The sequence below is a fragment of the Leuciscus leuciscus genome (genome assembly GCF_965113295.1).
Source record: "Leuciscus leuciscus genome assembly, chromosome: 2".
Classification (NCBI taxonomy): Eukaryota; Metazoa; Chordata; class Actinopteri; order Cypriniformes; family Leuciscidae; genus Leuciscus; species Leuciscus leuciscus.
The window spans coordinates 32,995,548-33,021,013 of NC_138726.1; the positions used below are offsets into that span (position 1 = coordinate 32,995,548).

The 25,466-nt window shown below is 38.5% G+C and overlaps 1 protein-coding gene across 8 annotated transcripts in view; it reads right to left on the reverse strand.

The window, feature by feature from the left end:
- scrib (scribble planar cell polarity protein) overlaps positions 1-25,466 on the reverse strand; it is a 97,297-nt gene that overhangs the window by 32,997 nt on the left and 38,834 nt on the right. For 3 of the 8 annotated variants that reach the window (XM_082162104.1, XM_082162108.1, XM_082162106.1), the window contains exons 2-16: positions 18,669-18,786; positions 17,989-18,067; positions 17,510-17,599; positions 16,604-16,660; positions 16,411-16,474; positions 16,044-16,118; positions 15,671-15,815; positions 14,455-14,573; positions 8,528-8,727; positions 8,216-8,382; positions 7,636-7,766; positions 7,407-7,532; positions 5,754-5,930; positions 5,109-5,519; positions 1,322-1,384 (exon numbers count right to left, since the gene is read on the reverse strand). In XM_082162104.1, coding sequence (XP_082018230.1) covers positions 1,322-1,384; positions 5,109-5,519; positions 5,754-5,930; positions 7,407-7,532; positions 7,636-7,766; positions 8,216-8,382; positions 8,528-8,727; positions 14,455-14,573; positions 15,671-15,815; positions 16,044-16,118; positions 16,411-16,474; positions 16,604-16,660; positions 17,510-17,599; positions 17,989-18,067; positions 18,669-18,786 — 2,022 coding nt within the window. Of the gene's footprint in view, positions 1-1,321; positions 1,385-4,450; positions 4,493-5,108; positions 5,520-5,753; positions 5,931-7,406; positions 7,536-7,635; positions 7,767-8,215; positions 8,383-8,527; positions 8,728-14,454; positions 14,574-15,670; positions 15,816-16,043; positions 16,119-16,410; positions 16,475-16,603; positions 16,661-17,509; positions 17,600-17,988; positions 18,068-18,668; positions 18,787-25,466 lie in introns of all 8 variants that reach the window. The other 5 variants (XM_082162103.1, XM_082162105.1, XM_082162107.1 and 2 more) reach the window with 3 other exon arrangements.

Sequence of the window (25,466 nt, forward strand, 5' to 3'; positions counted from 1 at the left end):
AGTGACAATTTAATCAAAAAACAACTTTGTATTGACTGATTAAGTGAGGTCACACGTCACCAAACAGTCACACCGTGACATACCCAACGGTAACAAAATGAATGTGAGGGTGGTGAAATCTTTTGTGTGATGGACTAGATGTGGTTGATTCTACAGCAGCAGCCATGCAAAGTGGGTATAGTGAGTGGGTAGATGGGGGAAAAAACTGAAGAAGACAGAATGATGTCCTTGGTCAATGAAATAAATTAAAAAATAAATAAAATAACTTCAGTGCAAAGACGGCAGTACATCAGGAATTACTTTTTAGAAAATGCAAGTACTATTCAATATCCATCACATATCTGTGCTAATTCTAAGAGAGAGTATCAATGTCTTTATGTTGAAATTAGTTGCATCAATATATTGTAAAATGGGATATTCATTGTATTCACATCTTTTTATATTGCATTGTGAAACAGAAAAAAACAATAATGGCTGGTTTATTTTTGGAGAATAACAAACAAAATCACACTCTGTCCATTTCATAAGCAACTATAGGATGACTAATTTTAAGAGCTTCTGGAACATCAATTGTACATATATTTTTATGGCAAGTAAAAAATGTAAATTATTTTATTATAGCACTACTTTTGTGGGTCATGTTCACTTAAATCAGACAAGACAGAGACACTTGTAATAAAATGCTGCAAAAAAATAAATCAATAAAAGTTTCCACTAGCTCATGTGTGCTACTAGCTCCTAGGTGGCAGAGCCTGACAGAAGGCTAGGAGGTGGAAAAGAGGGAAGAAAAACAGCAGCAGGCAGACAGTAATGGAACCTAGTTTGGAGAAAAACATGGAAAGGAAGCAAATATTTCTTGAAATTTTGAGGGCAATTATTTAAATAAAAACAATCTTATTTTGACGTTTTCAATTACCACAGCAAATGCCTTTGTTTGTTCATAGGCTTACACTGTATTCCATTAATTTTGTTAATTACAAACTAAAGAACATGGTCAAAATATTTTCTGTGGTAAATGACAGAATGTCACAGATGCAGTTATACAGAGCTTGTGAATGTACTCAACCTAGAACATTCCTTTACTATCTTCAGCTAACAGAAGCACCATGACAATGTTTTCTTCTCCAAAAACTAAGATCCATTACAGTGGTGATAAGTAAGTGTTAGTCAGCGTTTCCCTAGCCATCGGGATTGGATTAATGAAGGAATTGTATGGTGGGTCGTGATCCCTGAACTGCAGGTGAATGAATGAATAATAGAGAGAGAGGGAGAGAGCGAGGAAAAGAGCGGGAGTTTGGGCGGAAAGAGAGTAGGTACAGACCTCTTCCTCCTCAATTCGAGCAGGCTCAATCAGCAGATTATTGACTTGATCAAATGACACCCCCTGTTAGGACAGGAACCAGCGAGAGGGCATGCAGATTAGTCAGGCCAAAACAAAAAAAACAAAACAGAAGCTGTATGACTGGGAATTGAAATAAAAACAAACAAACATTCATACAGCGTACAGAATGACACACACACACCACCAAACACACACACACCTAGGCAGGGCAGCACACACCCACAGAAAGACAGGGCGCTTCCAAACCACCACATATATACATATATATATATACACACACACACACACACACACACACACACACACACACAACACTGACCTATACACTTAATGAGCTGCAAATCACAGTTAGGAGAAATCATTGTATTATGAATGACAATAGATGAGTCATTAATGATTAGAGAGGTACTGATTGTACAGAATAACAAAACTAGTCCTGTGTCCAGTTCATCATCTGTAAATTCACTATAATTGGCCGTAAATTATATATATTTTTTTGACATAGCAGCACGGGTTCTCAGACGATTCAGCTCATGAAATGCACAGCTAATATCTGTCTGCTATGCAAAAGCTTGCTATGCATATCTGTAAAAAAGCATAATATTGCAATAAAAAAAAAAGACCATTACAGCCATATCACACTTTACAAAGGAAGTCTAAAATGTTTAGCAGAAAATTAAAAAAGACTTAACAGGGAAAACTAAAAGCCCACTGTTTGGGTGAAGCAACCAGAGTTACAGGTTGTCAATACCAACCCAAGACAAATCATTAGTGATCACATTTGAATTTCATATTACATGCAAACTGTTGACTAATTATTATTTAAATATTAGATATAAACTGCCCAGTTATTCCTATTGGTGAAATTCAAATCATAAGCAATTACCCAGATTCAAACATATGTCAATATTCACACAAGAGCAGCAAACTACATATTTTTCAAACTGAAAACATGCACACACAAGCCCTGTGCAAACATTCCTCAGCCACCCAGCCATCCAGTCTTGGAGACCACACACACACACACACACACTTCTCTCTCTCTCTCTCCCTCTCTCTGAGGTTTTGAGCCCGGTCAGATATATACAGAACTTGGCTTCAAATATTAATTGCACATATGTAGCTTAATTAAAACACCTTTAAGAAGTCAACAGCCAAGTTTACATCCACTTTTTGCGCTGTTTTGTTATCGACAAAATGAATGTGCGTTAAAAAAAGATTGCGAAATTTGCTGTCTCCAGCCTGTTTCCATCCAATTGGCCCTTTACCTATAAAACGGTGTATGTAATGACTTCATCACTTAAAAAAAGCGCATTGTTTAAAAACAAAAAACAACTGCATTGTCACATTAGTTGTTGTATTGGTTAAAAAAATAATAATACATCGGCCGGAGTCATTTCCATACATAATTCCACGTATATCGCAAATTATATCGTATCTGTCGCATCCCAAATATCTGTAAAATGCAGAGTAATTAGACAATTGGAATTCACCAATTTACTGCTTACTATTTTCATGAATAATAAGTCTATTACTAAATGAGGAAATATTAGGAAATCAAAAATCACGGCATAGAGGGACAGCTTGCCTGACAGGACTTTATTTGACGAACCCCATGGGTTTGGACACAGGGCAGCTCATTTGTCCTGTAGCCTATGCAAAATTTTAGGATCCATAAAAAAGATTGGTACAGTGAAATGTTTGGTCATACAGCAACAATCTTTAATGTAAGCCTTGAACATGCAGTCAAGACAGTTGCGGTTTGACGTGACTGAGAACGGGTTAGGTTCAGATCATTCAAACCAAAAAAGTTATTCGTTCTGGTTTCAGAGTTCAGTAACATTTGTAACAAAACTTTATTATATATATTATTCAATTGTATACATAAATTATTTTTATTAACAAGTGTCATTTTTTTGTTGTAATTCGTTATAAAGACTATTTAGACTTGATCATCAAGCAATATTCAGAAACGGGTGCAGTTGTATTATTTTTCTGAATAACATTTATTAGATTGTAGATTGAAAAAAATGCTTGCTAATAGGCTTATTATTTTTTAAATGGGAGCAACTACTGCCTATTCCAAATGTATACACTGTATTTATATATGAAGAGTTCAGATGCAAAAGCCTCTAAGTGCCATCTGAAATTTTCTTCTAGAATGATCATTTTTATCAAGCTCGTATATTTAAGTTCAGTAATTTCACTTAAATGACAATTAATAGGTCATTTTCATTGACATTTAAGTAAATTTCAGATGTCACTTAGAGGCTTTTGCATCTGAACTCTTCATATATATATATATATATATATATATATATATATATATATATATATATATATATATATATATATATATATATATATATATATATATATATTATAATTTTTTTGCATTAAAGCCCTTTTCACGACAAAAAGTGTTTCCAAATCAGTTTTTCGTGACACTTGAAGTATCAACCTAGAATTTATGTGCTAAAGTTAAATGGAATTTTTTTTGACATTTGCAAAAAATTCTCGATAATTGGCATTTCCATCAGCTATATCAGTAAACATTTTGATGTGCTAAACATTTTTTTGCAAAAAGACCCTTGGATGGAAACCTGGCTAATGAATGATTGCAACACATTCTGTAGCATGTTTGAATGAAATGTATGTATGAAGTAAGTCTCCCGTTGCTTTTTTTTTTCTTTGCTTTTTTCTTCCAGCAAAACTCTTAACGGGCTCAAAACAATCTTTGTAGGTTGAATGATAACTATAATAATAATAATTAAAAAAAATATTATTCCATTGAAGAGAAGCTCAGGTATAATTTAAAATGATCAGCACATAGAAAGTTTTGGAAGGGTGGGCAAAGAAGGCAGTGTGCACTGATTCCCGCAGGCAGCAGAGACAGCAAATGATGATAAGAAGCAAGAGCAGTGCTCAATAGGGTGGAGTCAAGCTGTGGAAGAGGAGCTAAACAGACAAAGGGTGGGGCAAACAAGGAGAAGCTTTTTCATTTGAGGTTTTGTCCTTTCAATCAGACCAGGGGCAGAAGTCATCAAAACAAGCATTTAACATTCAGGCAAAACAGTATCTTTTTTATACAAGATATTCCTGACATACTTTTTGCATGCTGCCAGTGTCCATTCCAATGACATGATGACTCTAATACAGATAAAATGGATGAAATTGCTGCATATGAAAAATATATATTATTTATACAGTGGGGTCCAAAAGCGTGAGACTACTGTTTTAGACTTGAGTGCTGCTATCATTAAAGCAAAAAGGACACAAACCAAAGACATTGCCTTTGACATGTTTTGATAATTTTTTGATAAAGGTTTGAGGAGTAATAGCTGCTGAAAATTCAGCTTTGCCATCACAGGAATAATTTGGTTTAAAATATTTTAATTGTAACAATGTTACTGTTGACTGTATTTACAGCCTAGTTAAGCATAAAATACTTCTTTCAAAAACACTACAAAATCTTACTGACCTTGAAGTTTTGAACGGTAGTGTAACTCAAATTGTTCTGCTGATAATATAATTTGAATATACTGTATGAAATTAGAAAAATGTAAAAGGGACACATTTACACTAGTGGTCTCAGGCTTTTAGCACTGTATTTTGTACATCTTGAGATGTGTGAGCATGTGATAATTAAACACCTCAACTGCATAAACCTTAAGACAATATAAATTGATTTCACCAGTAACCTGTCAATATACTGAGGTAACCAAGCTTTCCCCCACCGACTCCTCTAGAAGTGAGCCCTTCTTACCTTCACTGGCTGCAGGGATGAGTTCATCTGACTCAGCCTGCTGTCTTCTAGCTCAGCGGTTTCTAATCTGTGCTGGAATGGAGTATTGACTATTACTTCTCCCTCGTCCTCTTCATCTTCCTCCTCCACATCATCATCCCTTTCATCCTCAGGGGTGTGAGCAGTAGGTGACAGGCCGTCATGACTGAAGCCTTGCAGCAGGGCGGCGACAGTCTCGGGTTTGGGCAACTTGGTGATCTTGAAGTGCTTTTTGTAGTGTGGTGTGTCTTTACGTATGAGCCGCTGTTTCTCGGCAGGTAAAGGTGGCGTTCGGGAGTCCTCATAGTTCCTTTCAGCATCATCTTCTTCATTCTCATCTTCCTCATCATCACCGCCACGAATGATGGGTTCTTCAGCAAAGTGCACAGTAGGCTGCAAATAAAAAAACTGTACTGTGAAAATGGTTTACTAACTTGCCAATGCAGTGACTGGATTATTATTGCTCACCATCAAGGAAAAAAAAACTAAATCTTTTACAGAAGGAATTAACTGCAATGTATTTACACAACCCTAAACATAATCAATACAGTAGTTTGCATGTACAAAAGAGTTCAGAGATAACATACTTAACCATTTGCATACATAAACAATAATGAAGCAGCTCACCTCAGAATACTCCACCTCCATCTCATCCAGCTCCTCCTCCTCTCGACACTGTCCATCATTAAGCTCCATCCCTGTACTGTTTATACCCCGCTTCTCGTCCTGAGAAGTGGCCGAGGCAGTGCTACTGGATGCCTGAGATTCATGACTTTGATTGGACAGCCCACTCAACCGTTTCTCCTGTGAAAAACCATCAAACACCAATAGGAATAACTGGGCAGTTTATATCTAATATTTAAATAATAATTAGTCAACAGTTTGCATGTAATATGAAATTCAAATGTATTAAATTATATTTAAATAATACAAATACCAAATCAAACAAATCAGAGAAAATATTATACTTGATAATTTATTCATTCAGGAAAATGATCCAATATTTCATATCTGGCAAAAGGTCTTAAAAGTGAGTGGCAAAAGGATTAGCAGTTCATTTGAAGGTGAAATTAGTCTCCACCTGTTCTGACATGTTTGCAATCAATGGGATGACAATCAGGTGCCATTGTGTGCCCTGTTTTATTTAAAGAACAGGGATCTATTAAAGTCTGAACTTCACAACATGTGTTTGTGGAAGAGTATCATGGCACGGACAAAGGAGACTTCTGAGGACTTAAGAAAGAGTTGTTGTTGTTCATTAGGCTGGAAAAAGGTTGAAAACCATCTTTAAAGAGTTTGGACTCATCAAATTCACAGTCAGAAAGATGGGGGAAATTCAAGACAATCGCTACCCTCCCCAGGAGTGGTCGACCAACAAAGATCACTCCAAAAGCAAGATGTGTAATATCCTGGGGTCCTTTGTGACCTCGCATACTAACTTCTAAGCAACTCAAGGCCTATTTCACATTGGCTGATGTTAATGCTCATGAGTCCACCATCAGGAGAACACTGAACAACCATGGTGTGGATGGCAAAGTTGCAAGGAGAACGCAACTGCTCTCCAAAAAGAACATTGCTGCCCATCTGCAGTTTGCTAAAGATCATGTGGACAAGCTATGAGACCAAAATAGAACAATGAGAAGCGTTATGCTTGGAGAAAGAAAAACACTTCATTCTAACATCAGAACCTACAAAAGTATTGTGCAGGACTGATCAGCAGTTACCAGAAACATTTAGCTGCAGTTATTGCTACATAAGGGGGTCACACCAGATGCTGAAAGCAAGAGTTCAATAACAGATATGTAATACTGGATCCTTTTCCCCAATAAATAAATTTCAAAGTAAATATTTTTGTCTCATTTGTTTGATTGGGTTCTCTTTGTCTACTTTTAGGGCTTGTGTGAATTTTAAAGGGTTCACAATCATTCAAGCACAATGGTATGTGAAGAGCAATATATTTTCATGTCTGGCATCTTGACTGATTCTTGGTAAACTAATTTATTATTACCCGGGAAAAAAATAGGATGAAACGTGAGGGAAGAGTAATAAGAGAATCCAAGTGTGTGTGACGTTAATAGCATTATATAAGCCGCGACTCTTCTCTGATGATAAAAAAACGTAACTTACATTCCGGAAAATACAATATACCGTCAGTGTGCTATAATTTGTTTTATGCATTTATTTCCATTCAAAGAGATGGAAACTGATAAAAGCACATTTGAACCCCTAATAAAATAAAGTAAAATAAAACTAAATAATTGTGCCTTTGTTTACTTTTACCTCAGAGTCCGGGGACTCCAGATCCTCATCTGGTTTGGCTATATAAGCCTCATTTCTTCTGGCTTCAATGACATTCTTCATCACCTTTAACTCACTAGGATGTGGTGTGGCTCTCCTCTGAAGACCCTGCTGGTTCACATATACAGCAAGAGAATTAGTACATGCACACAATTTTATGCAAACAGCTCTTCAGAAATTATAAACATCCTGTACACATTTCCACACTCACCCTCCTCTCTGCCGCTGTCTCCTCATCTTCCTCTTCGTGTTTGGAGTCATCCCGGAACTGAATGACTGATACCCTGTTCAAATTAGTGTCCGTGGGCCAGGTTTCATCAACGCTCCTGTCCAACAGATTCTCTGCAAAGAATATTACAAAATATTATAATATGATGTGTGTCATCGATTCACTATGTATGTAGTCTCAGCTTCAGACAGCATAGCCATGGACCACCCAAAGTCCTTTTTACTGACATTCAATGCACTTTTTTTAAACAAGTACTTCCTGCTCTAATCTGATTACTGTAGTTTCCATTAAAAATGCCTGGAACCTTACAGGTATTCAACCTACAAAACAATCTGTATTTATTATAATCTGAGAACAATCTTGTATAACTGTTCTTAAAGACTACCATGGCATTAAATTCATTTCCTGCCTAAGCGAGCGGTTCTTGGCTAGAATAAGGTGCAATGTGGGCTAGGCACTTTAGTCATGCTGTTTAGTCAAAGATCTGACTATGTGAAGCTACTATGGGTGTGACTATAACCTGCATGACAGCTCCATACATGAGAATGGTGGAGTGTCTTACCGAGGCTTGATGAGGGTTGCTGGGGCAGCAGGTAGCAGGTGAGAACTTTTTCCCCAGTCTGCTCATCATCCTCTGTCTGGAATTTCAGCATGGGCTGAGACTGGTTCTCTGCCAGCCACATGGCCTTCAGGTTCAGATTGGCCAATGCGAACGGTAAATTCTGCAACCTGCGATAGAGAGCAATAAATAGAGAAACTTCAGCGCATGAAAGACCCAGTCGGTAGAAACTCTTATGGTCACTCTGACCATCTCACATCCAAAACCTGTGATATGGAGACTGACATAGTTTCGTCTACAGAATGTATTTTTCACCTGTTGCCTGCCACATCCAGCACGTGTAATTCTGTGGCGTTGGCGAGCTCAGCGGGTAGTTTTCCCAAGCGGTTATCTCTGAGGGAGAGTACGTTCAAGCTGACGCAACCTCCCAGCTCTGCTGGGACGCTGCTCAAGCGGTTTCGGTCCACATTCAAGTTGGTCAACTTCTTCAGCTTCCCGAGTGAGCGAGGGAAGGACTGAAAGTGAAAACAGCACAAGGAAGTTTTCAAAATGGGCTCTGCTCTGATGCGTCAGCTTTCCTGTTGAAATTTGGTACTGCTAATATTGTTGACTCCTTCAGGATCAATTGTGATTACTCATTTGCAATTTTGGATGAAAGCATCCCCTAAACACAGGGATGCAAACTCTAGTGGGTCCGGGGTCATGTCCTGTGGGAAGATTTTTTTTTATATATATCAGTAAAAAAAGTGTCTTTACAGTTGGTACATTTGGGGGGAGGGAACTCACCCTATTTAGTTAATAAAAAATCTATATATAAAAAAAAAAAAATCTCTCTACTTCAGTTGTTTCAGGCCACATCCACGCTGTTGTTTGTATGGAACCCATTCAATATGACTATACAATCAATCAATCAATCAATCAATCAATCAATAAATAAATATGGAAGTAAAATAATGCAAAATGTTTTTGAAACAAAAAAGCCTGTTGAATTGCACTACTTGTAAAAATATGCATTGCGTTAACCATGCTTGCATTTTAATGCATTGTATTTTTAGGGCTTGCATTTTTATGGGCTGAAGTTCAGCATGGTTGACTATTTAAGCTGTGAATATTTTAATTCAAAACATTTCAAACACATTTTCATTATTAAAAATTCAATAATCCATGTTCACCTTTCATATTTCACTTCCAAAATATTCAAACTGTTTCAAAATACAACCTATAATATTCAACAGGCAATTTCCGGTCCATTTTATTTCGCTTTGCAAATTCACTTCCACAAATTCAGTGGTTCAAATTCGACAGAAAATACTACGTTGACATCCAGGAACTGCAGGAAAAGCAGTAGATTGCCGAACATACTCTCCATCTGCTGTTAGTCGACCTCACCAGCAGGGGGTGCAAAAGCGCGTGATGTTGACAAAGACCAGCAACAGTTAGAGCAAGCCATTCATTCATAAAACTCATTTACAACAATGCAAGTGTATTTGTGAATATAATGACGCCGGTTTTATGTTAAATTCAGTGTCTTCACGGTTACTTATCCTGTGTAGCCTACATGCATCTTTCTCTACCGTGAACGAGATTATAATGTTATTCCCCTATGCGGATGTACAGATCCAATGTTAAATTTTTGAGGTTGACATATATTTCTCTTGGTTGTTTAGTTGCCTTAACATTATATTGTGGCGATGTGCTGCATGCAGGCTATTAGGGTTTCCCTCAACACTTAAGGATTCCCCTGCTGGACATATAAAACGCTTAACGTAGCTTAATGGACTAATTACACAGTGATGTAAAAGACCAAACTTGCAGGTAAGCAGATGGACTCAGAATAACGCGCAAAGCTTAAAGCTGAGCGTTTCCCAGTGACTGGCATAAAGTTGGCTTGACATTGGACATTCGCACATTTAGGGACCGTCTCTAAAGTGTATAGTATACAACATTGGTATACACGTTTCTATCTTCAATAGCATTTGAATAGAACGACTTACAGTCATAAAACCAACTGTAAAGTGTTCATATAGTGTCAGGCGTACTGCGCACCCTTTCGATTTTTTATATTTATTCGAATAAATTGAAGTTTGCTATTGAAGTTAGAAACGTGTATGCCAATGTTGTATGCAACATTAGAGACGGTCCCTAAATGTGCGAATGTCCAATGTCAAGCCAATTTTACATTTAGGCTACATTTAGCAGATGCTTTTATCCAAAGCGATTTACAGTTAAACTAACAATAGGACGACAACAATTATGCAAGTGCTATGACTCTTCCCAGTTTAAGCTAATGCAATACGCGTAGGCATATATATATATATATATATATACACACTCACCTAAAGGATTATTAGGAACACCATACTAATACTGTGTTTGACCCCCTTTCGCCTTCAGAACTGCCTTAAGTCTACGTGGCATTGATTCAACAAGGTGCTGAAAGCATTCTTTAGAAATGTTGGCCCATATTGATAGGACAGCATCTTGCAGTTGATGGAGATTTGTGGGATGCACATCCAGGGCACGAAGCTCCCGTTCCACCACATCCCAAAGATGCTCTATTGGGTTGAGATCTGGTGACTGTGGGGGCCATTTTAGTACAGTGAACTCATTGTCATGTTCAAGAAACCAATTTGAAATGATTCGAGCTTTGTGACATGGTGCATTATCCTGCTGGAAGTAGCCATCAGAGGATGGGTACATGGTGGTCATAAAGGGATGGACATGGTCAGAAACAATGCTCAGGTAGGCCGGGGCATTTAAACGATGCCCAATTGGCACTAAGGGGCCTAAAGTGTGCCAAGAAAACATCCCCCACACCATTACACCACCACCACCAGCCTGTGCAGTGGTAACAAGGCATGATGGATCCATGTTCTCATTCTGATTACGCCAAATTCTGACTTTACCATCTGAATGTCTCAACAGAAATCGAGACTCATCAGACCAGGCAACATTTTTCCAGTCTTCAACTGTCCAATTTTGGTGAGCTCGTGCAAATTGTAGCCTCTTTTTCCTATTTGTAGTGGAGATGAGCGGTACCCGGTGGGGTCTTCTGCTGTTGTAGCCCATCCGCCTCAAGGTTGTGCGTGTTGTGGCTTCACAAATGCTTTGCTGCATACCTCGGTTGTAACGAGTGGTTATTTCAGTCAAAGTTGCTCTTCTATCAGCTTGAATCAGTCGGCCCATTCTCCTCTGACCTCTAACATCAACAAGGCATTTTCGCCCACAGGACTGCCGCATAGTGGATGTTTTTCCCTTTTCACACCATTCTTTGTAAACCCTAGAAATGGTTGTGTGTGAAAATCCCAGTAACTGAGCAGATTGTGAAATACTCAGACCGGCCCGTCTGGCACCAACAACCATGCCACGCTCAAAATTGCTTAAAATCACCTTTCTTTCCCATTCTGACATTCAGTTTGGAGTTCAGGAGATTGTCTTGATCAGAACCACACCCCTAAATGCATTGAAGCAACTGCAATGTGATTGGTTGATTAGATAATTGCATTAATGAGAAATTGAACAGGTGTTCCTAATAATCCTTTAGGTGAGTGTATATATATATTAGGGGTGTAACGATTCATCAACTACATCGATGTATCGATTTATATTCCTACGATCCTACTGCATCGATCTGTGATCGGCAAATTGGCCTTCCGGACGACATATATCGATCTAACATCGTTTTAAAAGGTAATGAATCGATTGTATCGATACTAGGAAATAGCGCATTGGATTTAAGCACGTTAGATTTTATATGGATGTTTTTTCTTTGCACTTTTAATGATAAAGGCGTTAAACGTTACTCGATTCAGTCTGCCTATCTGTGACGTCGTCGCCATGCGTGACGCGCCAGCAGCAGCGCGACAACAGTCAAGCAGCGCAAAGTCTCTCACCTCAGAAAAACGGACTTTCCTGTCCTCTCAGCCGCTATACTGCAGTAGCGCGCACTTTTCAATTGCACGCGCAAATGCGGCGGAGCGCGCTGTATCACTTCACTAAAAGTGCAAAAGACATACGAGCATGCAACGTCATAAATTAGTAAGTTAAGAAATAAAAGTAAAATACCAATAAATTACGTTATTGGTACGTCATGTGTGTTGCTATTTATCAGGAGCAGTTTCATGTTTCATTACCAGTTCTTCTAAGTATTGTGTATCACCATGGTAGCCTAATTGTTGTTTGTTTCCATAACAAAATGCCACTTACTGGTTATTTTGTATATTTTTATATGACTGTGGTGGCTCATACCAAGATTGTATTAACAAAAAAAAAGTGCCTACTGTTTATCAGTATTTGTCATATTCTTACCATTTTTTTTTTTTTTTTTAATGTTAGGTAAAGGGGGATAGAACTTGTGTGTCAACAATTTTTGTGTAAACAAATGTATTATAATAGGCTTATATAATTCCTAAAAGGGTGGGTCGCGGCTTGATGACCATGGGGAAATGTGGGTCCCATGGCCAAACTATTCAAAACATCATTCAATGTTGTGATAATCGTAATTAATAATCACAATTACAAATTCAAGGGAATAATCGACAATTATCATTTCAATTATCGTTCAGTCCTACTTATTAAAATTAAATGTGAATGCATTTGACATTAATTGTTGTTTAGTTGTTTGTTTATATCCATAATTAATTGATACCTGATTCCCTTACAAGAATTTTTGGCTAAAAAGTCACTGAATCGATTTCAGGTCACTGAATCGTTTCGGATCGTATCGTTCTAAATGAACCAATATCGTCCTTGAATCGTATCGACAACCATGAATTGCGAATCGAAGTTAAAACGAATCGTTACACCCCTTATATATATATATATATATATATATATATATAGAGAGAGAGAGAGAGAGAGAGAAAAATAGAGAATAGAATAGAAGAGAAAGTGTTAGTATTAATTGATGAAGTGTTGATTTTATGCCAGTATATCACGAAACGCTCAGCATGAAACTTTGCGCGTTAAGTTCATATTCTTAGTCCATCTGCTTGCCTGTAGCCTATTTAGTAGCCTACAGCCTACATCCCCAATAAGGTGTGAGTTTGGTCTTTTATATCACTGTATTAGTCCATTAAGCTATACGTTAAGCGTTTTGTCACGACGGAAGGGGAATCCTTGAGTATGATGAGGTATTGAGGGAAACCGATTATAATCCCGTTCATGGTAGAGAAAGCTGATAACATGTAGGCTACACTGGGAAAGTAACAATGAAGTTATTGAATATAACAAACACAGCTTTTGTGTCTTTATCATCTTCTCCGCATATATAGCCTACTGACACAGATAATCATTTTCATTTTATGAATGAATGGCTTGCTCTAACTGTTGCTCTGGTCTTCATCAACAACATACGCTTTTGCACCACCTGCTGGTGAGGTCGACTAACAGCAGATGGAGAGTATGCTCGGCAATCTACTGCTTTTCCTGCAGTTCCTGGATGTCAATGTTGAATTTACTGTTGAATTTGAACCACTGAATTTGTGGAAGCAAATTTGCAAAGCGAAATAAAATAGACCGAAAAATGCTTGTTGAATATTATTTTTAAACAGTGAATATTTTGGAAGTGAAATATGAAAGGTGAACATGGATTATTGAATTTTTAATAATGAAAATGTGTTTGAAATGTTTTGAATTGAAATATTCACTGCTTAAATATTCAACCATGTTGAATTTCAGCCCATAAAAATGCAAGCCCTAAAAATACAATGCATTAAAATGCAAGCATGGTTAATGCAATGCCTATTTTTTTCAAGCAGTGCAATTCAACAGGCTTTTTTGTTTCAAAAACATTTGCCATTATTTTACTTCCATAAATAAATATCCTTTTAACAATAATTATATAAATGTTTTTAATACATTAAAAAATTAAACAAAGCAATAAAGAAATGTATTATAACAACAATAATAATAGCCCACCCCCAATTCCAAAAGATCAGATCTACACAAACACACAAATGACTTATTTTGGATCCAAGTTTATACCCCTAAAACAAACAGATGTAAATGTAATATAAATGGATTCCAATGAACAGTTATCTTGTTCTCTTGACAGAATTCCCACAATGGTACCATTAAGGGGGGGGGGGGGGGGGGAGCACTGTGACAGTATAATAATATAGAGCTGATACAGAAAATATAATGTAAAGCTCCAAAACCAGCTTCACAGAATTGTATTCAAAAGTGCAGTAAGTAAAATGAAATCAGACAGTACAGAGATCAGGTGGTGTGGGGTTGTGTACCTGGAGAAGGTTCTCAGTCAGCATGAGCTCTGTCAGGTTCTCACAGTCGCCAAGAGAGTCTGTGAGATGCACCAAGCGGTTCTGGTTCACTTTCAGAATTGACAACTTCTTAAGTGAGCCTGTTAGGAAAAACAGTATACATAAGTGATAGTTGAACAAAATATGATCTCTAAACATGTAATGACAGTACAGTAATGACATGAAATAAGTCTGCTGACACTAGAGGGCAGTGCTGTGATTCTCAAATCAACAGAAAAATTTTTCTTGGTGGAGTAGAGCTAGCCTGGTAATACCAGACTCTGCTACTTCACTTTGCTTCGTATACAGAGTCTGGAAGGGCATAATAGAAAAGTGTTTTCTCTCTCGCGGGGGGGCGCTTGTCTGAAGTTTAAAATCATTGGTTACCCGTAAGCCAATCACATAACGTTTGGTTATGGCGTGTGTTATGCGCATGCTCAGCCGCATCTAACTTCCACTGTAAACGCATGTATGATGCAAAAACTAAACCATCGAGCGAAATACCGGAGTGAACATGGCTGTGAATGACTTTTGGAGATTATGTGAAGTAAATCTACGCATCCACGGTACAATCAGCGTCTACGTGACGGCTCTCAGCCCGCCCTCTGTTCGTTGATTGGCCCGGCTGTTTTCAGGCCGGTGGAAAACTGAAAGATAGGCTGCTATCTCAGACTGACTACAGGAGCGAAATGAAATTAGCGGAAGTAGGAAGTCTGACGTAGTCAGGCTAGAGTAGAGCAGTGAAGAGAAACAGAATTTTAAAAATCAATTAAGACCATAATGGTTTAAAAAAAGTTCTAATTTGCCAATTTGCACACTTTTACAGTACTAGAATTGTGCCTTATTGTCCTAAAAGAAACCAACTATTTTATCATTTTCATTGTCTCCTCAAGGGAAGATTGACAAACTAGCATTTTTCAAAATGTTCACCAGGCTAATCACAACATTTATAAGTTAATAAGTTAAATGTCAACATCCAGTGAGCATATAATGTAGCAGACTGAAATCAAAAGCGATAATTTTGGTGAGGTTGTCACCATATAGGTGCTGATTTAATTTAGACTGGGCAGCATATTGTTTTCAGTAAGATGAATAAGAGGCAGGACAATGTGTTTATTGTAACACAGCTCTGTCTCTATACAAAATCAAGCACAATCTAGTATTTATTGATGTTTGTAAGAGGGATATAGAGTTTCACCAATGCTGTCCGGCAAGACTTCGAGAACGTTCTCGGAGAGCAGCAGGTCTGTGAGGGCAATAAGGCCGCTGATCTCTGTGGGAAGCTCTGAAAGACGGTTTTCTGACACGTCCAAGCAAACCAGCTGCCGCAGGTTTCCCAGCTCCTGTTAAACACAGAGGTCATCTTTCAGTCAGCCGAAAGTGAATTAAGGCACTTTACTTTCCACTCCAGTTATCAGCAGAACAGGCACATGCCAAATGCAATCAACTGCACCGAAGGTAAACAATGTTTGTAAAGGACAACATCTGCATGAATTTAAACTAGATATGTAACATCATCCAGACAAATGACCCATATGATAATCAGCCAATCAGAAGCTGTCTATACTTACAGGAGGTAGTGAGGAGAGCTGGTTTCTGTCCAACCATAGCTCACGAAGATTGGGCAGTGCCCCAAGTGTGTCAGGCTGAACGGAAGAAATATAAAAAGAAAGCAGATTAAAGACTCAGGACATGGAAAAAAGAGGAATTATATGAAAAGCAGCACATAATAAAGAAAAAAATTATAATATTAAACTATATTTTCCTCAGCAGGTGCTCAGGTGTTAGTTTGGTAAAGGAAATGATAATCAGAGATCCTCTGGGGCAAACAAAAATAACATGCTCTAAATAAACTTGAAAACATGGCATGCATGTGTTTAACAGCTAAATTGATCTCAGGACTGCTGTAAATATGACCAGAAACTGGCTGTTTCTTACCAAAACTTCCAGTACATTGCTGCCCAGATCTAGCTGTTCCAGTTTAACCAGGAAGGAAAGAGAGCTAGAGGATGATAGAGACATTTCACATTTGATGTCATTTGCTTTGCATTCATTAAAAAGATTGTGGGGGTAAATTCAGAGCATGAGCACTGTGGATCTAATGACTGCAGTTTATTGGGAAAATACTCACGAGGGTAAAGATTTCAGTAGATTCTCCCTCAGCTCTAGAGTCACCAGGTTTGACAAGCTGAGAGGAGAAAAAGAAAGAGACGAGACTGAGTGGTGTGTCACTTGATTTGGAAGAGTAATGGGCTCTACCATCTGTACGACATCAACGGTGGTCAAAACCGTGTGTATACATGTGCGAAATCAGAGATTGTGTCTGTATGTGGATAGGATGCCTGCTTTATTTTATAATTCTCACTGCCTTTTGTAATTATTATACAGACATTTTAAATATTCTAAAATAACATGCACATGTATTCCTCTTAGATGCAAATTCCTTTTATCCATACCTTTTGTTACATATTGCATAAAAGCATACAGTACCATATAAATGTATGACATAACTGAAACATATTATGATGCCTGCTTTGTATATCTATAATGATTTGAAAGTCAGCATGTAATGAAAATTCCCTATCTATTTTCTAAAAGCATGTTATAAATCTTATTGTGAACGATTCATCCATGTACAGGTTAATCGAAATTTTGACCTCATAATATTTAATCAAAATGTCAACCTGATCATCTGGTAAAAACGATGGTCTTCTCCAAGACTTCTCAAAAGTTCGCTTAAAACCCTGTCTCTCCACAATCAACTGCAAACTTGCATTCATTTTTGAGTGAAACACCCATATAACCAAAAGGTAATCTACAACCAATGGACAGAAAGTCCCTGTCCCCTATTTTGTATCTAATAATCTGTTACATTCGAATGTACGACAATACAGAAGAAAATATCTGTTGCTACTTCTGTTTTATCCTGACTTTAATGACTTTGCATTGTCAAATACATTTAAATTGAACTTAAACCATTTTACTGTGGAAGGGACACAATAACTGGCAGACCACCTGCATGTTCATATTGACTTACTTTCCAATGTCATTGGGTAGAGACTGCAGCGACACGTCATTGAGTGATAGGTGAGCCAGTCCTCTGAGCTGTGTGAAGCCATCAGGCAACCTGAGACCCGAGAGACAAAAAGAAAATGAGACACACAATGGAAAAGGCTTGAACTGTAAAAGCAGTTACCACTAGCAGCAGCACTCCAGTCTTCCTGCTTAAATGTAAATAAGGAGTAGGAAGCACTCGTGTGAAGAATAGTTGACATCCTCCAATGGCCGTGTACACTGACTGACCTGAACAAAGAGCCTGCTACACTCTCATAAAATAACATTACAGCATTTTAACAAGACATATGATCATTTGTAACCATGTTTTAATGTCAATATTTCTTCTTCTTTATTATATTACAATATTTCAATCAGTCTTCTTTTCTACACCTTTCATTAAGTGTCATTTGATATGAGCTAGTGCTTTGAGGGATTTGGGGGTTCCTCCAACCCACTAACCTGGTCAAGGGGTTTCCGCTGAAGTCTGCAATCTCCAAGGCCTGACATAATTTAATGTTTTCAGGAATCTCAGAAATATCTGAGACAGAATGAAAGAGAGAGAGAGAGAGAGAGAGAGAGAGAGAGAGAGAGAGAGAGAGAGAGAGAGAGAGAGAGAGAGAGAGAGAGAGAGAGAGAGAGGGCAAAGTCAGCAAGATATAATGAAAGGAGTGTCAAGACAAAATAAGCACTTTTTCAGGCTTCTTAATAATGGCTACCAGATGGACTGAAAGAAAGGGAGGAGAGGGTGATTTGACTGTGGTGAGACGTGAGAGTTGTCTGTATGTGTGTTATATGGGATCCGAGCCACAAAAAGGACCCAGCTAGAGGTGCTTCATTTGCTGAGTTGCAGAATATAACACTGCATAGTCTAAATACAGACCAACATGCTCAACATTCCCACAGTCAATCCTGAGACTGTGAATGAGCCTCGGGCTGTGAGAGGCACACAAGAAGACAATTGGGCGTTCAAATTGATGTACATTTTTTAAATAGACGTGGCTCAAAGAAAACATTCCAGTGCTCTGTATAAGGAAACATACAGGATGTGTAAGAAAGTGTGTAAATATCTCTAGATGGGAGCAGTTTGAGAGAGCAGGTCTATTATTCCAGAGCAAGGCACTTAAGAAGGGTTTGCATACCATTTCTGGAGATGTCCAGTTCCACCAGCTGTGTGAAGTTGGCAACTTCGGGTGGCAATTTTTGAATCTCGTTGTCACTGAGGCCCAGCTTTCGCAAATTGTGCAGTTTAAAGAAAGGCTGAAAGGGTAGAAAAGAGTACGAATTAGACACTTACACACTTACTGGCCAGACTAGTTCATCAAGTAAATACACCCATTGGTCACTTTATTAGGTACACCTGTCAACTGCTTTTTAACTTAAATATCTAATCAGCCAATTACATTGTGAACACATCTTAACTGCATTGAGTTGCTGCAGTCACACAGTGTCATAATTACCACAATAGAAACGCATAATTCCCAGTCTGAGGACATTAACAGCTTTGAATATAATGTCAGGTATTGTCATCTTGAGACTACGGTAATTACAACATGGTGTGAATGCAGCATTAGGCATGTAGACATGACCAAGGGTGACATGCTGAAGTTCAAACTGAGCATCAGAATTGGGAAGAAAGGTGATATAAGTGACTTTGAACGTGGCGTTTATTTGTACCAGCTGGTCTAAGTGTTTCAGAAACTGCTGATCTACTGGGATTATTCATGCACAAGCACAACCATCTCTAGGGTTTACAGAGAATGATCAGAAAAAGAGAAAATATACAGTGAGTGGCAGTTCTGTGGGCGAAAATGCCTTGTTGATACCAGACGTCAGAGGAGAATGGCTGGTTCAAGCTGATAGAAATACAACAGTAATTCAAATAAGTACTCGTTACAACCGAGGTCTGGAGAAGAGCTGATCAAATCATAGTACAGAAACGGCCTTGTTGAAAGTTCTAAATGATATCTTGATTTCGATTGATTCTGGCAGCTCAGTGGTTTTAGTTTTACTAGATCTTAGTGCAGCGTTTGACACCATTGATCACAATATCCTAGTCTCCCGCCTAGAAAAGACAGTGGGAATTCGGGGCATGGCACTCGATTGGTTCAGAAGCCTTTTTTCATTTGAGAGCTACTTTTTAAAAATGAAAGTGGCCGAGAGCTACTCATGTAATACAATACTTAAATCTCTTAAATAATGTCTCATAACTCTCATATTAACAACTATCCAAACTGTTTTAGACCTAGTTTTTGTAGGCCTATATATGTCACCCTTAAATGTCAGAGAAAAGAACAGAATCAGAGATAATAATAAAAAATTATAGAAAATTGTACTTTGCACATCATACTGTAAAAACACATAATTATAGTTGATTTTATAGTGCATCATAACTTGAGATGAAATGGCATGAAAATATCATTTCATGATTATAGTGACCAAAATGATCACGGTTATCACAGAACCCTGTTCAAAAAGTACTAATACTACACGATAAAATCAACTTACCAAGTTTTTTGTCGAAAACCAGCAAATAACAAATAAAATTAGCATCAATATGCACTTTTTGTTCACATAGACATTAAAATAATAACATTAAAAATGATGGCCAGATTTTAAAGGAGTGTCTTGCAACATGTTATCTACTAACATGTACAAGTTCAAATAAAGTTGACAAAAAAGGTTTTATAAAAAGATAAACCTCACATATTTCAGCCTTTAAATCATTTTTATAAAAAGAATGAGTCAAAAAAGATAAATTACTGACATTTACAATGCACATTAGCTTATCTTTTATTATTAATAGTCAAATTCGGTCCGATTTTCCCGTGGCGTCTGTCGTTGCTATGCAACTATGCACAGCGCTCTCCACAACGACAAAGTTTTAATAGCTAATGGATTTCCACCACCGATAAACGCTTGCTGTTGCTCTGCTACACAATTTATTTACGGAGAAGAAAAAAAACACCCGTAGTGTTTGGGTGCACCATCATCCTTCATGTAGACTCGCTGCGCCTGGAAAAAATTAGCGCGTCGCTTCAATTATTTGAAATAACGAACTTGAGAGCGCAAAAGACGTGATATGTGAACGGCCCTTGGCGAGCTACCTCCAATCAGGCCACGAGCTACTGGTAGCTCGCGAGCGACGTGTTGGAGACCCCTGGTTCAGATCCTTCCTTTTTAATAGGACGTTTTCAGTTCATTTTGGTCAACATCATTCTAAAGTTGTCACATTGTCTAGTGGGATTCCACAAGGAACCATTCTTGACCCAATTTTGTTTTCGTTATATATGCTTCCCTTAGGTTCTATTTTTCACAAGCATGGAGTATCCTTTCATTGTTACACAGATGACACTCAGGTGTATTTACCGTTGCGGAAACAGGACAAAAGTTCTTTTGAGTCACTATTGAGATGTTTACAAGAAGTTAAATCTTGGATGTCACAACATTTTCTGAATCTGAAAGTAAGTAAAACTGAAATCTGGTTCGGGGCACCTGACACTCAAAACTCTTTTGACTTGGGTGAGTTAGCCCCTTTCTGTAAATCTGTAGTGAAGAACCTTGGTGTCCAATTTGATAGTTCTTTGAAATTTGACAAACAGATCAATTCAGTGGTTAAATCTTGTTTCTTCCATTTAAGATCAATAGCAAAGGTTAAACTGTTCTTGTCCTTCAGTGATTTTGAAAGGATAATTTATGCTTTTATTTCTGATATCATCGTCCATCTGACCGACATCACGATGGAGAGCCAACATCGTGATGCCACGCCCCCCACCCTGTCAGACCAGCCCAGTCTCACGGCAGTTCGTGAAATTGTCACATAATTTAATCTATTGATTTATCTGGTTTATCTGTGTTTTTTTCATGATGGTCAGCACGATTCCATAGCATTAAGAGCGACTACGGTAGCGAGTAGTATGAAAGGCCGAAAATCCGGTTGGTTGGGGTGGTGGATGGGTCAAACAACACAGGACTTTCACCCAGGAGACTGGGGATCGTGTCCCACGTGTCAAGTTTCCTAAACCCAACCGTCCAGTTCTTTTTTTCCTAAACTCAACCATCCCATTATTCTTTTACTAAACCCAACCGTCCCGTTCTTCTTTTCCTAAACCCAACCATCCCATTGTTGTCCTGCGTGTCATGGAAACATAAGCCCACCCACAACCTTTTCCTTAACTTAAGGGGCTGTGTTCATTACAGCCTGACTGGCAGAAAGAATCGTGCTACTTTATTTTCCCTCTTATGTGCAACCAATTGGAAAGCCCGGATGACTAATTAGTTGGGTTAGTAAAATAACGAAATTATAGTTTAAGTAGAAAAAAATATTTATGTAAAGAGATATAGTAAAATAAAAAGTGCTTAAAAACAACATGAAAGTATGGATCCATCCTGCCTTGTATCATCGGTTCAGGCTGGTGGTGTAATGGTGTGGGGGATCTTTTTTTCTTGGCACACTTTGGGCTCCTTAGTACCCATTGAGCATCGTTTAAACGCCACAGCCAAACTGAGTATTGTTGCTGACCAAATCCAGCCCTTTATGACCACATTGACCCATCCTCTGATGGCTACTTCCAACAGGATAATGCGACAACACAAAACTCAAATCATCTCAAACTGGTTTCTTGAACATGACAGTGAGTTCACTATCCTCAAATAGCCTCCACAGTCACCAGATCTCAATCCAATAGAGCACATTTGGGATGTGGTGGAACGGGAGATTTGCATCATGGATGTGCAGCCCACAAATCTGCAGCAACTGGATGATGCTATCACAACAAAATGGACCAAAATCTCAGAAGGAAAAAGGGGGTCCAACCCGGTACTAGCAAGGTGTACCTAATATAGTGGCCGGTGAGTGTATATAGGCTCCACATCAGTTATTGGCTATCGGCTAATATTGGATATTTATTTGTTTTCCCCATTTTAAGATTTAAATATTCATTTAGCACTTACTTAAAGTGATGGCAACATATTACAGCAAAGATTAAACCCTTAAAAGGGACAGTTCACCCCAAAATAAATAAATGTATTTACTCTCGTCCTTCCAAACCTGCATGGCTTTCTATCTTCTGCGGAACACAAAAGATGATATTCGACAGAACCATTTTGCTGACCACTGACTTCCATTTTATAGACAAAAACAAAACAAATAAAACAAACTCAAATTATCTTCTTTTATGTTCCACAGAGGAAATGACAGCCATACAGGATTGAAACAACATGAAGCTGAGCAAATGATAATTTTCATTTTGCGGTGAACAGCCACTTTAAGAGCACTCTCTTGAAGAGCGCCTCCCCTTTAAGAGCTCATGTCAATTGGTTATTGCTCATGAAATGTGAAAAATAACTACAGGAAAATTGGTATCTGACATAACAGTAAATGCACTTTTTTTTGCATAACAGGCATTATATTCTGACAGATTTGTAGAAAACAGGGTGGCTGGTAACAATAAAAAAATCCAGATGGGTCACGCACAACTAGACAAACTGCATGGTGAAAAACAATGGATAAATGACAGATTTACAACAAGCTATTATACAGTCATTAATTTACACAGGCATTCCTCCACTTGTCCACTTCAATTGTAAATGACAGTTTCACAAAAAATTTATAAGACCAATGATATTCAAATGAGCAAAACTAGTTTCTTTTGACTTGAAGGTAACATCTTGCATACTTAAGTAGTGACCACCACTCAACAATCTGACAACAGCTCATCTCCACACACTTCTCTAAACAACTAACAATCATGTTAAAGGAAGGCAAAAGTGAGCGTGTCAGTGACTGAACACCAGGCTTCTCTATCAAGAGCTCGCTTGTTAGCTGGTCACATTCAGTACATTCCTGCTGCCGCGGCCCATCATGCCCTCTCCTCTCTGCGTGCTGGGCTTGCTGCTGAACAGCACCAACAGAGGGCTTACTATGTACTGCCAAGAACAAGGCTGATACTGCGGTGTGTGTGGTGGCTTGTTGTCTCTGAACAGAAATTCTGATTCACTGGTACAAAAGAACAAAACATCGAAACTCTTTGTAAAAAGAGAAAATGGATGCAAAATAAAAATGACGGATGAGAACAATGTGATTGGGGCTTCAGCAGAATTCCTAGGGAATTCAAGATGACAAACAATGATTTACACATGCATAAGATAAAACTACTAAAACTCAAGAATTTCTTTTCTTTTTTTCTTTGAAGAACGATGATTCTCTCATAAAACTTAGATCACACTTTCAAAATTAGGCAACCTCATCCATCCATCCATCAATCCACTTCCAAGGTTTCAATCACATTGAGCTGTGCCGGACCCCAAAAATACACACTCTAATGATAACCTTGCTTAATCGACCATAAATAAGTTTTGATTAAATTATTATCGACAATTAATCAATCGGTGATTAATCATTAGCATCATCTGAGAGGAAACACAGTCTTCTATTGTTTACCTCAGTGGTTCTTTGTGGGGAGCCATGGTGGCAGGTGACGCATGACTAAGCGATGGGAAATGTGAGCCTGGTAAGAAACAAGACCAAAATATACATACGCATCAAGCAATAAACTCAGTACAGCTGCTGCATACAGGACTGAAATAATTAAAACAAGTGGTGTGATGACACATGGTTGAACTACACATCAACTCACGGGAAAACACGGAGATGCCCTCACACAGAGGCCAACAAAACACACACCAGCACTAACTTCCTTCAATTATCAACACGTTGGGAGACGAGCAGAGCATGGCCAGCGGGAGCCTGACTGTCGACTGCTAGTCAGGCCGTCTTGAGTGGGAGCCATGAGGTCTATTAGAGGGGAGGAAGCTCTCTAGTGAAGGCCTGATTATAAACGCACACAAAGCAGCCCATTCATCACCGCAGCCAGATGCCAGGCAAGCCCAAGACCATATAGTTACCAATCTACAACACTCAAAAAGACACTCTTTTCACTGTCCAGTAATCCATCTGCGTACCCTGCGTGTGAACAGACTTGGTGGTCAGACATGCCTCATGTCCCTCTGACAATTGCGTTTCTCTGTGAATGGACAACAGGTGACTAATGCAAAGACATTCAGCATCGAGACTCATTCAGTCATCACCACCCTGGCACACTTCATATGCACTTGCGGTCTTGTGGACTTGCACGTCGTTCAGTCCAAAAGACCGTAAGGTGTCCCATTTGTCATTTTAGGTTTAAGAAGGGTGCTCGCGAGCGGCCCTTATGCGCCCTCGTTGCACACTTTGGCCGAGCCCGCACTGAAGCATGCCCCGCAGCAGACTTCCCCCAACGGTCAAAAAGTGTGACGTTAATCCAAACTCGCTTCATGTCAAGTGCACTGACTGTTTGCAGCTGCTAGTTTCACACAGCAGAAAACACGCACACACACACACCAGTTACAGGTATTCTGACCATGCGGAACAGTGGGTTTAAATAAGCCATGATAATTCACTTTACAAAGCAGAGTGTCACTTTAAATGTAAAAAGGGTGTCTATAAAACAACAGCAACAGTAACAAATTATAACAGTAATTATCCACCAAGCAAAGTCAGGCCTCCAGACTAACATATGGGAGCATTGGCACCAGTGCCACCAAAATCTACAGCTATGACACCAGCACCTGATTTGTAGCGCTGAGGCAGGGGACAGTGTGGCACAGTTCTAACAGGTAGAGCTATATTTTTTCTGCTTTTGGAAGGTTTTGACACTTGATGTTTCTCATACACCTAAATAGCAGTGCAGCACATGTTTAAAAAGAGTTCTGATGCGAAAAGTTTGTCACATCAGAATGAAAAAAAGGTCTCAAAATGTGACCATTTACAGTAAACGCAGTCTGAAGCGTTTATAAAACAGACAGTCCTGGCTTCTGATTGGTCAATACAGTGTTCAGGACATGCCGTTCACCATATCACTGCAGAGTAATCAGAGGACAACTATTTAGTTCAGCACTAT